The 15,070-nt window shown below is 38.1% G+C and overlaps 1 protein-coding gene and 1 pseudogene across 2 annotated transcripts in view; one reads left to right on the forward strand and one right to left on the reverse strand.

Annotated features, from left to right (window-relative positions):
* Positions 1-15,070, reverse strand: part of ADAM9 (ADAM metallopeptidase domain 9) — a 149,921-nt gene that overhangs the window by 51,638 nt on the left and 83,213 nt on the right. For both annotated transcript variants that reach the window (XM_042934796.1, XM_042934797.1), the window contains exons 14-15: positions 14,580-14,775; positions 7,221-7,326 (exon numbers count right to left, since the gene is read on the reverse strand). In XM_042934796.1, coding sequence (XP_042790730.1) covers positions 7,221-7,326; positions 14,580-14,775 — 302 coding nt within the window. The remainder of the gene's footprint in view (positions 1-7,220; positions 7,327-14,579; positions 14,776-15,070) is intronic.
* On the forward strand, positions 10,539-13,085 carry LOC122217606 (annotated as a pseudogene).

The following is a 15,070-nucleotide window of genomic DNA, read 5'->3' on the forward strand; positions in this document are numbered from 1 at the left end:
CCTCTTTCCTCCATCCTGCACTTAAGGGTTAGTAATTTTGTCTCATTTACATTTATTCTTATGTCACCATTTATTCCCTAGTTAACCTGAATAAAGTGTTTAAACTTTCTGAGCTTCAGTTCCTTCATCTGAAAAACAAGAGATAAATAATAATGTCTATCTCACATAGTTGGTTGAAATTAGATATGAAAACCTCTAAAACATGGGGCGCCTGGGTGGCTCAGTCAGTTGAGAGTCTGACTCTTGATTTCAGCTCAAATAATGATCCCAGGGTTGTGGGATCAAGCCCCACATCAGGCTCCATGCTGAGCCTGTAACCTACTTGGGATTCTCTGTCTCTCTCCCTCCATTTCTCTCACCCACCCTCTCTCTCTCTCTCTCTCTCTCTCTCTCTCTCTAAAATAAAGAATAATTTTTTAAAAAAAGAAAACCTCCAGAACAAAGTGTAGCATAAAGCAGACCTTAGTTAACATCTGTTGGACCTACCAAAATTCAAGCTGCAATGATATACTCAGTGTTTCATGTGTAGTCTTGGTGACATGTTAAAAAGTAAAAGGAAAATACTCTTAATGTATAAAAAGCCATAGGACACCTAGGTGGCTTAGTTGGTTAAGTGCCTGAATTCAGCTCAAGTCATGAACTTACAGTTCATGAGTTCAACCCCCACGTGAGGCTCTCTACTGTCAGCATGGAGCCTGCTTTTTATTCTCCGTCTCCCTCTCTCTCTGCCCCTCCCCTGCTCACTCACTCTCAAAAATAAAAATAATTTTTTTAAAAAATTAAATATATATATATAAAGCTGTTAAAAATCAGTAAGAAAAAAACCCACTTCCACAGAAAAAATTAGCAAAGATACAAAAAAGGCAATTCACAAAATAAGGAATACAAACAGCCAACAAAGCTAAGAGGTGTTCATGGTTATATTATAAAAGAAAATTCTATCACAAGCCTCAATAGAATAATTGCTTCAGGCAAGGATCATCAATGCATATTAAAACTGTGAAGCAAAACATTGGTGGGAGCAAGTTCCAGGCTCAGCATGGAGCCTGACATGGGGGTTGGGGGTTTGACCACTAATAAAAAGACAACCCAGAATTATGTGCCTCCTTGACATCATGTGCCACTTACGAAGTATTCTTCCCTAAAATGTTTAACCTGAATCTAATTACGACTTTAGATTTAACTTCTGATTTATAGAAAATTTAGGGATAGAGACACATATAAAGCAACATTGAGAAGAAACTATCAAACAAATCCAGATCACGGGCCATACTAAAAGAACTGGCCCAGTTATTTCCCTCAGATCACTGTCGTCAAAAAGAAAAAAAAAATTAATGAAGAAGACTACATATTTTATATTAAAAGTGACATAAGTGGCATGACAACTAAATGTGATGCATGATCCTTGACGGAATCCTGATGTGGCAAAAAAACAGCTATGAAACACAACTTGAGGACAGTTGGAGAAACTTTAATATTGACCAGGTATTACATGATATTAGGAAATTATTAATTTTGGTAGGTATGACATTGGTATTGTGAATGGCCTTATCTGTCAGAGATGAATACTGAAGAATTTAGGAATGAAGTATCATAATGCCTAGAATTTATTTAAAAGTGGTTCAGACAAGTCTAGACAAAGAAAATATGATAGAATGCCAACAATGTTTTTAATCTAGAATATATGGGTTTCATCATACTTCTACTCCTTCTGTATATTTGAAATACTCCTTCTACTCCTCTGTATTCCTTCTGCTCCTCTGTATATTTGAAATTTTTTGTTTAAAAAGTTTTTTAAAAGATGACACCATCTATGTACTGAAAGAGAAGAGAGCTCTTTCGGTGAAATGCAACAATACAATCTGCACAACAGTGTCTGCAGTATGCACAACAGGAAGCGGGGAGGGGGGAGGAATAAGACTGTACTGGCAGAAAGACACTGCAAAGACATACCAAAAGCTAACAGAAATAGGTACCTGGGGGTAGGGTGGGAAGAGAGAAAAAGAGTAAGAGTGGAAGCCACATTTTTCTAGATCTCTTTAAACATCTTTTGAACAACAACAAAAAATCTTAAATAATTATTTACAAATTCATTTAAAATAAAAATGAGGGGCGCCTGGGTGGCTCAGGCATTTAAGCATCTGACTCCTGATTTCGGCTCAGGTCATGATCTCACAGTTCATGGGATCAAGCCCTGTGTCAGGCTCTGAGTTCAAAGTGTAGAGCCTACTTGGGATTCTGTCTCTTTTCCCTCTCTCTTTGCCCCTCCCCCCACTTATGTGTGCTCACACTTTCTCCCTCTCTCAAAATAAATAAACATTTTTTAAAAATGGGGGCACCTGGGTGGCTCAGTGGGTTAAGCATCCAACTCTTGATTTTGGCTCAGGTCACGATCTCCGGGTCATGGGACTTGAGCCCCACATCAGGCTCTGCACTGAGTGTGGAGACTGCTTAAGATCACTTGCGCGCTCTCGCTCGCTCTCTCTCTCTCTCTCTCTCTCTCTCTCCCCCCCCAACCCTCTGCTCCTGTCCCCCATTCACGCTCTCCCTCTCTAAAATTAAAAAAAAACAAAAACAAAAAACAAAAAAAGAAACATCTATTTGATATAACAAATTGGAAAAGTCCAGCTAACCCTAGAACATTACATGTTTGAACTGCACAGGTCCACTTAACACATGGATTTTTTACAGTGCAGTCCTGCAAATGTATTTTCTCTTCCTTATGATTTTCTTAATAACATTGTCTCTAGCTTACTTTATTGTAAGAACACAGCATATAATACATATAACATTCAATCAACTATTTTTTTGTTATTGGTAAGGCTTCTGATCAATAGTAGGCTATTGTAATTAAGTTTTAGGGGAGTCAAAAGTTATAAGTGAATTTGTGACTATGTGGGAAGTCAGCATCTCTAACCCCCATGTTGTTCAAAGGTCAACTATAATTTTTGGGGCGCCTGGGTGGCTCAGTCGGTTAAGCGTCCGACTTCGGCTCAGGTCACGATCTCACGGTCCGTGAGTTCGAGTCCCGCGTCGGGCTCTGGGCTGATGGCTCAGAGCCCGGAGCCTGTTTCCGATTCTGTGTCTCCCTCTCTCTCTGCCCCTCCCCCATTCATGCTCTGTCTCTCTCTGTCTCAAAAATAAAATAAACGTTAAAAAAATTTAAAAAAAAAAAAAAAGGTCAACTATAAATTTTTAAGATAACACTCTGGCATTGGTGAGGCGGTAGGGAAAGCATAAATCAGTTAAATGTTTTGAAGATCAATTTGGAAGTATCTATGAGGAGCCTTAAAACTTATCCATATTTTTTGAGAAAAGCTATTAAGGAAACAATCAGAGAAATAAACAAATACTTCAGCTGTATATATCACAACCTTATTTAAAATAGCAAACTACGGGGTGCCTGGATGGCTCAGTCGGTTAAGCGTCCGACTGTGACTCAGGTTATGATCTCACAGTTCGTGAGTTCAAATCCCGCATCAGGCTCTGTGTTTGCAGCTCAGACCCTGGAGCCTGCTTCAGATTCTGTGTCTCCCTCTCTCTCGGCCCCTCTCCCACTTGCACTCTGTCCTCTCTCTTTCAAATATAAACGTTAAAAAATATAATAATAAAGTAAAATAAAATAGCAAACTACTAGAAACAACTTGAATTCCTAAAATAAGGAAATGATTAAAAGAAGCTGAATACATCCTATAAGCTCTCTTAATATAGTGGAAAGTAAACTGAATTTATAAAATAGTATAAATCATACTTTGCAATTTTGTTTATACATACAGATGCGGGGCTCTGAGTACACATATGTATGTGTACATACATGTATGATGCACAAATGTATGCTTATGAATGTATATACACACATACAAAAAGGAAATACAACAAAAATGTGAGGGAGTATCTCTGGATGGCAGGACCACAGGGTTCACTTCCTTTAGATTCTTCTAGATTTTATACATTTTCTGTGATGAGGATGATTACAAAGCAATGATGACAATGATGAGTCTTGCAACGAATCGGGTATTCTTCTTAGTACTAGCATCCATCAACACATTTGGTCTTCAAAACAACTGGAAATAGGTACCATTATTATCCTCATTTTATAGAAAAATGAGGCACAGAAGAAAAAGAAAAGGAAAGCAACTTGTCCAAAGTCTCAGAGATCTTAAGCAGTTGAAGCAGTATTCAAACCCAAGGAGTCTGACTTCAGATATGCATTCCTAATGGCTATATTAATGCTATATTACTATTATAAAATGTTTTTCAAATCAGCTACCCAGTAATTTATACATTTCCTAAGTGTAGTTTCTATAATTTCATTAAGATACTCATAAGATCATGGAAACAGAACCAGGCTAAAGACAAAGATCAGACACGTCTAGCAAGCTCTCTCCAAGTCTGCATTAATCCACTTACCCCAAAGTTTCACCTCAGTTCATTTAATCAGTTACACTAATTATCCACCCATCAGCTGTATCATCTGTTCCTACATTCATTCAACAAATATTTAATAGGTACTTATCACGTGCCAAATATTACACTAAACACATAAGATAAAACGTGTCACTGCACTTTAGTTTACCAATGAAGGGTGATCACCAAACAGTCACATAAACAAATGAAACTGCAACAAATGCTAAACAAGAATATTGCAAAGATAAAGAAGAAAATTTGGTAATAATTAAAGGGCCAATTCGTCAAGGAGACATAACAATCCTAAATGTGGATGCACCTAATAACATAAGAATTTACTGATTCAAAAGACACACAGCAAAAAAATGTATAGAACTAAAAAAGAGAAACAGACAACTTTATAATCATAGCTGGAGATTTTAACCCACTTCTCTCAGAAATTAAAGGACAAGGGGGTGCCTGGGTGGCTCAGTCGGTTGAGCATCCGGCTTTGGCTCAGGTCATGATCTCACAGTTTGTGAGTTTGAGCCCCACATCGGGCTCTATGCTGACAGCTCAGAACCTGGAGCCTGTTTCAGATTTTGTGTCTCCCTCTCTCTCTGCTCCTCCCCTGCTTATGCTCTGTCTCTCTCTCTCAAAAATAAACATTAAAAAAAATTTTTTTTTTAAAAATTGAAGGACAAACCTAAAACACACACATGCAACACAAAGATATAGGAAGCTTGAATAAGACTGTCAACATTTATAGAATAACACAACCCAATAACTATAGAATGCACTTTTTTTCCAATTGTACATGGACGTTCACCAAAAGAGACCACATGCTGGGCAATAACTCACATCTCAATAAACTGCAAAGAACTAAAGTTATACAGAGTATGTTCTCATTGGAATTAAACTAGAAATCAAAAACATAACCAGAATACTCCCAAATATCTAGAAATTAAGCAACACACTTTTAATAACTCAGGAGTCACAGGAGAAATCACAATATAAATTTTAAAAAATTAATGATATGAACAATAAGGAAAACACATCAAATTCAACAACAAAAAAAAACATCCAATTTCTTAAGCAGTTCGTCCTTCGTTCAACATTCAAGTTCCTACTTTTCTCATTTTAATTTAGACAAATTATGGTAACCAAGATGGGTCCAGTCTCCCCAAAATGCAGGACAGACCCTCCTGTGTCTTTTCTAAACACCAGAAAAGAATCATAAAATTCTATGCCTAGAACTGGTTTTGTATTTATTCTTCTTTTTACCTGGAAAATTATCCTCTATCTTATTTGAAGATATTGTCATTTTTATTTTATTTGAGAGACAGAGCGTGTGCAAGTGGGGGAGAGATGTTGAGGGAGAGAATCTTAAGCAGGCTCCACACACAGCACAGAGCCCAAAATGGGGCTAGATCCCACGACCCTGGGCTCATGACTGAGCCACCGAGGTGCCCCACATCATATCATTTTTAAATGATTGTTCTTACTAGGACAGTGGTTTGGGCATAAACCAAAATAATTTAGAATTTAAATACACTAAAAATGTATTAATAATAATAGTATGACTTCCCCAGAAAAAAGTGCTATGTAAACAGAAGAGAACTTATATCTACAACTACTTTTGAAACTATATAAGATGAATATCAAAAGTTACATTCATATCTCCTTTTGAAACACTTTCTTGTTTTTCTTATCTTCCTTCCATCTACTCTGTTTTATATATCAAGAAATGATTAGAACAAAATAAATTGGCTAACATTAAGGGGGAAAAGCACACAGCAGTAAGAACACCTTACAAGAGGGCTCTCTGGCTCTGTTAAGAAAGGTGAGGAAGTCTTTAAAACTGAGATCTGGAGGAGCTGAAGGCATGCCAGGCAGAAGGAATAGTGTGTGCAAAGGCCCTGTGGCAGAAGGCCACATGTAAGCCAGCATACGTGGTGTCTCCAGTATTTAATGGCTGAGTAGAGAAAGATGAGCCTACAAATAAACGCACTAAAGGAGCAACCAGAAACACAGAAAAGAATACTAGAAGAACATCCCACACAAAAGCGAAGGAAAGAGGTTTCTTCAAGGAAAAAACAGTCAACATACTTGAATGACACCAAAAGGTCAAGTAGCATGAAGACCTAGCAATGTTTGATGGATTTAGCGACACGGAGATTGACTGCTGTTATTTCTTCTTAGCAAACATTGTTTCCGTACAGTTACTTAGACTAACTGGCAAAGTAGGAGCAAAGAGAAGAGATGCTCAGTAATATAGAATAATTCCAATTATACAAAATATCAGTGTGTGTATGTACAGTGCATAGAAACAAAAAAGAGGAAGAAACACAATGCAATTAGTAGATATATATGGACTGATATTATGGATGACTTTTTTTATTTGTAATTCTTTAATAATTATTAACTTTTACAATAAGCAAATGTAGAAACAAAAAAAAGGTTTTAATTTGTCACTTTAAAATTATATAGAGCAAGAAGAAAATAACAACATCCAGAATGAATTTTGCAGGTATCTACACATTAATCAGTGCCATCTTTTAATGAAAAAAAGAAGAGGAAGAGTGTTTATTTGAGGTTCTTATTGTAGAACAAGGAAAAACAAAGATTCTAAAATCCATTAGACTTTAGACAGTTAACATCTAAAGGGATGAATTATTTTACTAGTTCTTTTCAGAGTCTCGCTGAAGTCTTATGTTCTAAAACTTGAAAAGTTAATTTGAAAAGTTCAGTATTTAAGGGAGAGAAAGCCAGCAGTTGCAAGATGACGGGTCTTAAAATCATTCACATTCCTTTATAACCTCACCTCCACTTACCCAGTGGCACACTTCTTGTACTCATTGCCAGAGAAACCACAATTGCCAAATCTGTCACCTTTAGAATTCACATCAATGAAACAATCTCTTGGGGCAGCCTTGGCTTCTGTAACATTAAAAAAAAAAAAAAAAAAAAAAAGGTATGGCAATTTAATTCATAAATAAAAGTATATTCCCTATGACAATCCATACAGCTTGATGAACTGCCTCAACACCTTCTAGAAAGTGTCAAGCCTCACAGATAAAACATTTTTGTTCTACTTTTATACTTAACAACAAAATGTAAAAATAAAGCTTACATTGTACCTGAAAGTTAGCCTGGGCTCAAACACTAAGACCCTACAAGAAATATCATTAAAAAGATGAAATTATAAATAAATGAAAAAGCATGCATAGTATGCTAGTGTTCTCAGCATATTCCTTTTCCCCGCTCTCAAATATGTCTCTAATACATCATTAGACTTTAGATCAGGCTGGGAAGGGTTGGTGAAGACATTGCCAGCTATTGTTATTGGGTTTTTAATTTACCATATATAAAATGCTGAATTTAGATGCTCTACTAACAAGAAGGATTGTCAAACAGCCATGACAGCTGACAAAGTGGCAATCCATTTTTGCTTTCTCATATTGTATATATGTATTATCACTTCATGTTCAATTCGCCCACTAATTACACATTCCTAAATAAATTTTATTTGTAAATATTTTTATGTCAAAATGTCAGTACTTCCTACTGAATAAAGGAATTCACTGGCCTATCTTACGTATCTAATGTTTATATGGTTTCATTTAAAAGAAAATGGATACGAGGCGAAAGAAGTTGGATCAAGCAACGTGAAAAGGGAACAGAGAATAATACCTGAACGGGGCAAACAGCACATGGCAGGATCCCTAACAGGGCCCTTCTAGGGAACAGAAGGAGCTCTAAAACTTCCAGATAGTCTCCAAAGAGAAAAACAACTGATGGTGCCTGGGTGGCTCAGTCAGTTAAGCACCTGACTTTGGCTCAGGTCATGATCTTGCGGTTCACAAGTTCAAGCCCCACGTCAGGCTGTGCTGACAGCTCAGAGCCTGGAGCCTGCTTCAGATTCTGTGTCTCTAATCGCTCCTCGGCCTTTTGGCTAAGATCAAGTGCAGATTCTGTGTCTCCCTCTCTCTCTGCCACTCCTCCACTCTCGCTCTGTATCTCTCTTTCAAAAATAAACAATTAAAAAAAGAGAGAAAAAAACAACTGCAGTTTGTAGTCCTAGACTTTTCCACAGGCCTCTATGAAGGTAATATCTTTGCTACATAATAGTATTTACCTCATCAAAAGGTATCTGCAATTATATTTTTAGACTGCAATAACTTGCCATTTTTACAAAATGTATCAAGAGTTGACAGATCTCTACTACTCTAGCCTATGATCTAGCATAAATACGTCCCATTTAATTTTTAGTTGTCTCTCTTCAATCCCTATCTGACCCACCATAAAGTAAGGTGTACAACAGACAGACACTAGAGACAGCAGGAGTCTGGTCAAAGTCAACATCTCTACCTTCAGAGAAATCCAGCACAGTACTCATGACTGATCTTAACTGAGAAGAAACAAAAATAAAAATAGAAAACTTGGGTCTCCATTTGTTTTCTATCCTTTCTTTTCCTTTCCTTTCCTTTCTCTCCCTCCCTTGCTTTCCTTCCTTTCCTCATTAAATATGTATCAATCCCCTACTAAGTGTCCCACATCCTGGTAAATAATGGATATAGTTTACCAGTACCTCTCTGAAGAGAAACAGAACAGCTCCTATTATTAAGTCTCTGTTTTCTCAAAGACAAGCCTCAATCAACATATGGTGCTCACTTATTTCATTCACTTGAATGCAATGTTGTTGCTGTTCCTACTGACTCAGGACAGAAATGGAAGAAGATGGGAAAACAAGAATCCAGTATGATCCTGGCATAAATACATCACTGCCAATTATCAAACAAAGAAATCTGTCTAGTTGTGCTGAAAGCACCCATTTCCTTGGGAACCTCAATCGCTTTAACTTAAGGAAGGAAACATAAGAGGCAATACAACATATACTATCACTGCAGGAATACTGCTAGCATCATTGTGTAATCAAAATAAAGCTGACTAAAAATTAGTAACACGGGGCACCTGGGTGGCTCAGTCAGTTAAGCGTCTGACTTCAGCTCAGGTCATGATCTCACGACTTGTGGGTTCAAGTCCCGCATCGGGCTCTGTGCTGACAGCTCAGAGCCTGGAGCCTGCTTCAGATTCTGTGTCTCCCTCTCTCTCTGCCCCTCCCCCGCTCATGCTCTGTCTCTCTCTCTCTCTCTCTCTCTCTCTCTCTCTCTCAAAAATAAATGAACATTAAAAAAAATTTTTTTTTCATTAACAACACAAGAAACAACAGGTGTTGGTGAGGATGTGAAGAAAGGGGAACATTTTTTCATTGTTGGTGGGAGTGCAAACTGGTACAGCCACTCTGGAAAACAGTATGGAGGTTTCTCAAAAAGTTAAAAATAGAACCACCCTACAACCCAGCAAGCACTACTAGGTGTTTATCCAAATACAAAAATACAAATTTTTTAAATACAAAAATACAGATTAAAGGGGTACATGCACCCTGATGTTTATAGCAGCATTATCAACAATAGCCAAAATATGCAAAGATCCCAAATGTCAATCGACTGATGAATGGATAAAGAAGATGTGGTGTGTGTGTGTATACATATACATATGTGTACATATGTGTACATACGTACATATGTATATACAACACGTTACATACACATGTATACATACATACACACATGTATACATACATACATACACATACATACACTGGAATATTAGCCATCAAAAAGAATGAAATCTTGCCATCTGCAACAATGTGGATGGAGCTAGAGTGCATTATAAGTGAAATAAGCCAGTCAGAGAAAGACAAGTACCATATGATTTCACTCATATGTGGAATTTAAGAAACAAAACAGATGAGCATATGGGAAGGGAAAAAAAAAAGAAAGAAAAAGAAAGAGGGAAACAAACCATTAAGAGACTCTTAAGAGAGAACAAACTGAGGGTTGATGGAGGCAGGTGGGTAGGAGATGGGCTAAATGGGTGATAGGTATTAAGGAGGGCACTTGTTATGATGAGCACTGGGTATTATATGTAAGTGATGAATTACTGAATTCTACTCCTGAAACCAATACTGCACTGTATGTTATGTAACTAGAATTTAAATAAAAATTTGAAAAGAAAAATATAAATAAAAGAGAGAATGGTTTCTAACCCAACAACAATAAAAGTAATAATAAAGCTGACTACCCGTGGTGCCATGCCTCAGTGTAAACTTGCCATGGTTTTTTCACCAGAACTACTACATAGCAGCTACTTGATATCCTTTTTGCATAATGAACAGCAAAGTCAAAGGAGCAATTAGAAAAGTCTGACTTGTACAGACCTATGGCATTAGTTAGTTGATCACAGTGTTCCTAGAAATAAAAAGAGAGGAAGCCCACCAGCAAATTCTTACTACATCTCTATAAGAAGAAAAGTTTGAGGTCAAATGAACAAACCTGAATCAAAAAAATCATGGGCCCTCAATTGATTCTCAGACCTGAGCCATATTTTTAGACCCAGAACCCCTTAAATGAAGGAGAGGTAGAACCCTGATATGCTGCCAAAAATTTTTGCTGTCAATCTTTCTCCCATCCATCCCCAACAGGACCTAAGGCCTTTTACCAGGGTAACTGAACATTGCAGAAAAGTAATCAGACCTCTCAGAGACTACGAGACACTATCTCCGAACTGACATTGCTTCCAGGAGATCCAAAATATCATGGTGGCCTACAAGTCAGAGTAGGGAGCTATGGAGGTCAGGTGGTCAATGGAGTTTCAGCTCAGGTTGTCCTCACAGTGGGCCCAGTGAATCCCTGAACCCATTCTGTGGCTATTTCCCCAGTTCCAGAATGCATGACTGGAACAGACATAATCAACAGCTAGCAGAATCCCTACACTGGCTCCCTGACCTGTGGAATCAGGGCTATTATGGTGGGAAAGGCCAAGCAGAAGCCACTAGAACACCTACTACCTAGGAAAACAGTAAACCAAAAGTAATACCACAATCCAGAAGGTACTGCAGAGATCAATACCACCATTAAGGACTAGAAAGATAAAGATACTCCAATTCAGCTAAGCTATTTGGCCCGTGCAGAAGACAGAACTTGGAGAACAACAGTGGACTGTCATAAGCTTAAACAGCTGGTAAGTGTAATTGCTGCTGTAGCCACTGAGGTTTTACTGCTTGAGCAAATTCACATATTTCCCAGCATCTGGTATGCAGCTATTGAACAGGCAGATACTATTTTCTCCACACTGGTCAATAAGGATGACCAGAAGCAGTTTGCTTTCAGCTGGCACTGTCCTCTCTCAAGGGTATAGCAACTCTTCAGCCCTACATCATAATTTAGTTTGCAGGGATCTTAACTGCCTTTCCCTTCTACAAGATTATCAAAAGATATGTCCTCATGGGAAAAACACATGAAGATATTTGTGTCCCATGTGAACACTCACCAAAAAGTGACCTCAGCAGAGGAGAATTTTAATAGTCAAATGAATAGGATGACCTATTCTTTGGATACCAGTCAACCTGTCTTCCCCATCATCCTTGTCATCTCCCAATGGGGACAAGAGCAAGGGGCCATAGTGACAGGGATGGAGATTATACATAAGCTAAACAACATGCACTTCCACTCATCAAAAACAACTGGGCTATGGCCACTATTGGGTGCCCAATCTGCCAACAGCAGAGACCAATTCTGAGTCCTCAATATGACAGCCAGCCTCCTGGTTGTAGGTTTATGACACTGGACCTTTTCCATCATGGAAGAATACGAATTTTATTCTCATTGGAATAGACACTTAAGTAGACAAGGACTGCTTTGCCTGGATGGAATTCTTCTGCCCAAACTACCATCCACAGATTGACAGACTGTCTTTAACCACCATCATGGTATATAGCACATAGATTTGCTTCTCATCAAAGAACTCACCTCACAGCAAATGAAATGTGGCAAGGGGTACAGGCTCATGGAATTCTCTGGTCTTACCACATCTCCTACCATCCAGAAGTTGCTAGTTTGACAGAATAATGGAAGGCCTTTTGAAGACTCTGTTACAGCACCAACTAGGTGGCAATGCCTTATAGGAAGGGGCAAAGTTCTCCAGAGGGTTGTGTATGTTCTGAATCAGCATCCAATATATGGTGCTGTTTCTACCAGAGCCAGGATTCACCGGTCCAGGAATCATGAGGCAGAAGTAAAAGTGCCACTGCTATTTCTCCTAGTGACCCTCTGGCAAAATTTTGGCTTCCTCTTCCCACAACCTTCTAACTTAGAGTCTTAATTCCAAAGAGAGGAGTGCTTCCATCAGAAGACACAACAATGATTCCGCTGAGAGCTGGAATTGAAGACCACCAGCTAGCCATTTTACACTCCTCATGCCTCTGAATGGACAGGCAATGAAAGGAGTCACTGTGCTGGCTATGGGGACTGATCTTGACAACCACGGGGAACTGCTATTGCACAATGGAGGGGAGGAAGAGTATGTGTGTAATACAGGAGAGCCCCGAAGGTGCCTCTTAGTATTACTGTGCCCTGTGATTAAGGTCAACGGAAAACTACAGCAACTCAATCCAGGCTGGACTACAAACGGCCCAGAGCCCTCAAGAATGAAGGTTTGGGTTACTCCACAGGTAAAAAGCCACAACCAACTGAGGTCCTTGCTGAAGACAAAGGGTATGTGGAATGGATAATGAAGAAGGTTGTTAAAACTACCAGCTGTGACCACATGATCAGTTACAGAAACTAGGACTTTAATGGCCATATATATTTCTTCCTTTTTGTTATTAATATATTTGTGATTATATATAGATCAGAGGTTCCCACAACTCCCTTCCTAGGTTTGATTAACCTGCTAGAGCAGCTCACAGAACTCAGGGAGGCATTTGATTTACTAGATTACTGATTTATTATAAAAGGATATAACTCAGGAAAAGCCAGATGGAAGAGATCCATAGGGCGAGGTATGGGGAAAGGGACTAGAAGCGTCTATTCCCTCTCTAAGCGCAACACTTTCCGAGAATATACACCTACCTCTTCACCAAGCTGGAAGTTCTCAGAACCCTATCCTTTTGGGTTGTTATAGAGGCTCATTACATAGGTAGGATTAATTAAATCATAGGCCATTAGTGATTAACTCATCCTCTAGCCGCTCTCCCTCCACAGAGGTGGGGAACTTAAAGTTTCAACCCTCTAACCGTGAGGTTGGTTCCCTGGGCAACCAGTTCCCATCCTTGAGTTACCTCTGAGCTTTCCAAAAGTCACTTTGTTAACATATCAAGAGACACACTTCTAGCTCTCAAAACTTAGGAAATTCCAAGGGTTTTAGGAGTTTGATGCCAGGAAAGGAATGAAGATCAAGTATAGTTTTCTAATTATAAATCACAGTATCACAAGAGTCCTCGATGCTTTAACTAAAATCATACTTAATCCATATTAAAAGGATGGAGAATGCAAAAAGACCATGAATATGATGGGAGTTGACAAGGGTTGAAAGAATTCTAAATTCTCATCTTCGGTAGTGAGAAATTAGTAGTTAATGCCTAGAATGTAAAAATTAAAAAGTAGCATTACCAAGAGATTATCTAAAGACCTGGAACAAGTAACAAAATAATCAGCTAGAAAAGGTGAAAAGTGGTTGCCCCAAGGGATGGGGATTTTATGTGGGAGCACGCTTTTTCATAAAACCTCATAAAAAAATTGGCTCTTTAATCTATGTGTACGTGTAACTTTGACAAAAATGAAAATTTTAAATAGAGAAAACAGGAAAAACTTTTAAACATCTGAAATATCTATCAGTGAGGGAATGGATTCCACTTATATAATGGAGTACTCTAATGCACTAAAATCTAAATGCATCAACATATTGCTATTGTAATCAAACATATCAAAAACATCTTCAGTGAGCAATGAAAGTAGCAGAACCATATGTACATCCCCTTATTATTTACATGAAATTATTAAAACTAGAACATGATACTAAGTAAATGTATATTTACTTATTTTGTTTATATACATAGAATAGAAAGGTGATAAAAAGGAGAGGGAGTAAAAGCAAAAATCACCAACTGAATTTCTACATATCAAATTCATGATCAGCACTACTTATGGAGAGGGAAGGAGGGAGATAGGACAGGGGAGAGAAAACAAGAGAACTTCACTTTTATCAATAATGTTTTCTTTCCATTTTTAAAAACGGACGCAAATAAATGAATAAAATAAAGGCCATCGATTATAATTAAAATGTCTTACTTGAGCCAAAGATGACTTGGCACTGAGCATCGTAATACTGGCACACGCCATTGTAGCAATAGGCTTTGTTACTCTGGCAAGCATAGCCATTCTGAATAAAAACGTCTGGCTGACAGAACTGAGATGAACCATTGCAATATTCTGGAACATCACATTCATTAGTTTTTCCTCGGCATAAAGTACCTCCTGGAAGGAACTAGGGTAATAAGATTCAAATTAAACAGGAATATCAAGACAATCCCCACAAAGTGATCAAACTTGAAGCCACAGTATTTATGTCTATAAAACATCTAGCAACAACCAAAGGTTAGATAACCCAATAGAAGTACGAACAAAGGCCAGTAACAGGCAACCCATAAAAGTCATGAAATACGGAAAATGAAAAAATGTAACTTTACCGATAGCCAAAAGAAATACAAATTAAATAAAACTTTAAAAGCACTTTACACCTATCAGACTAACCAGTATTGGACTCACCAATGATGTCACAG

The sequence above is a fragment of the Panthera leo genome, chromosome B1, assembly GCF_018350215.1.
Source record: "Panthera leo isolate Ple1 chromosome B1, P.leo_Ple1_pat1.1, whole genome shotgun sequence".
NCBI classification, from domain to species: Eukaryota; Metazoa; Chordata; class Mammalia; order Carnivora; family Felidae; genus Panthera; species Panthera leo.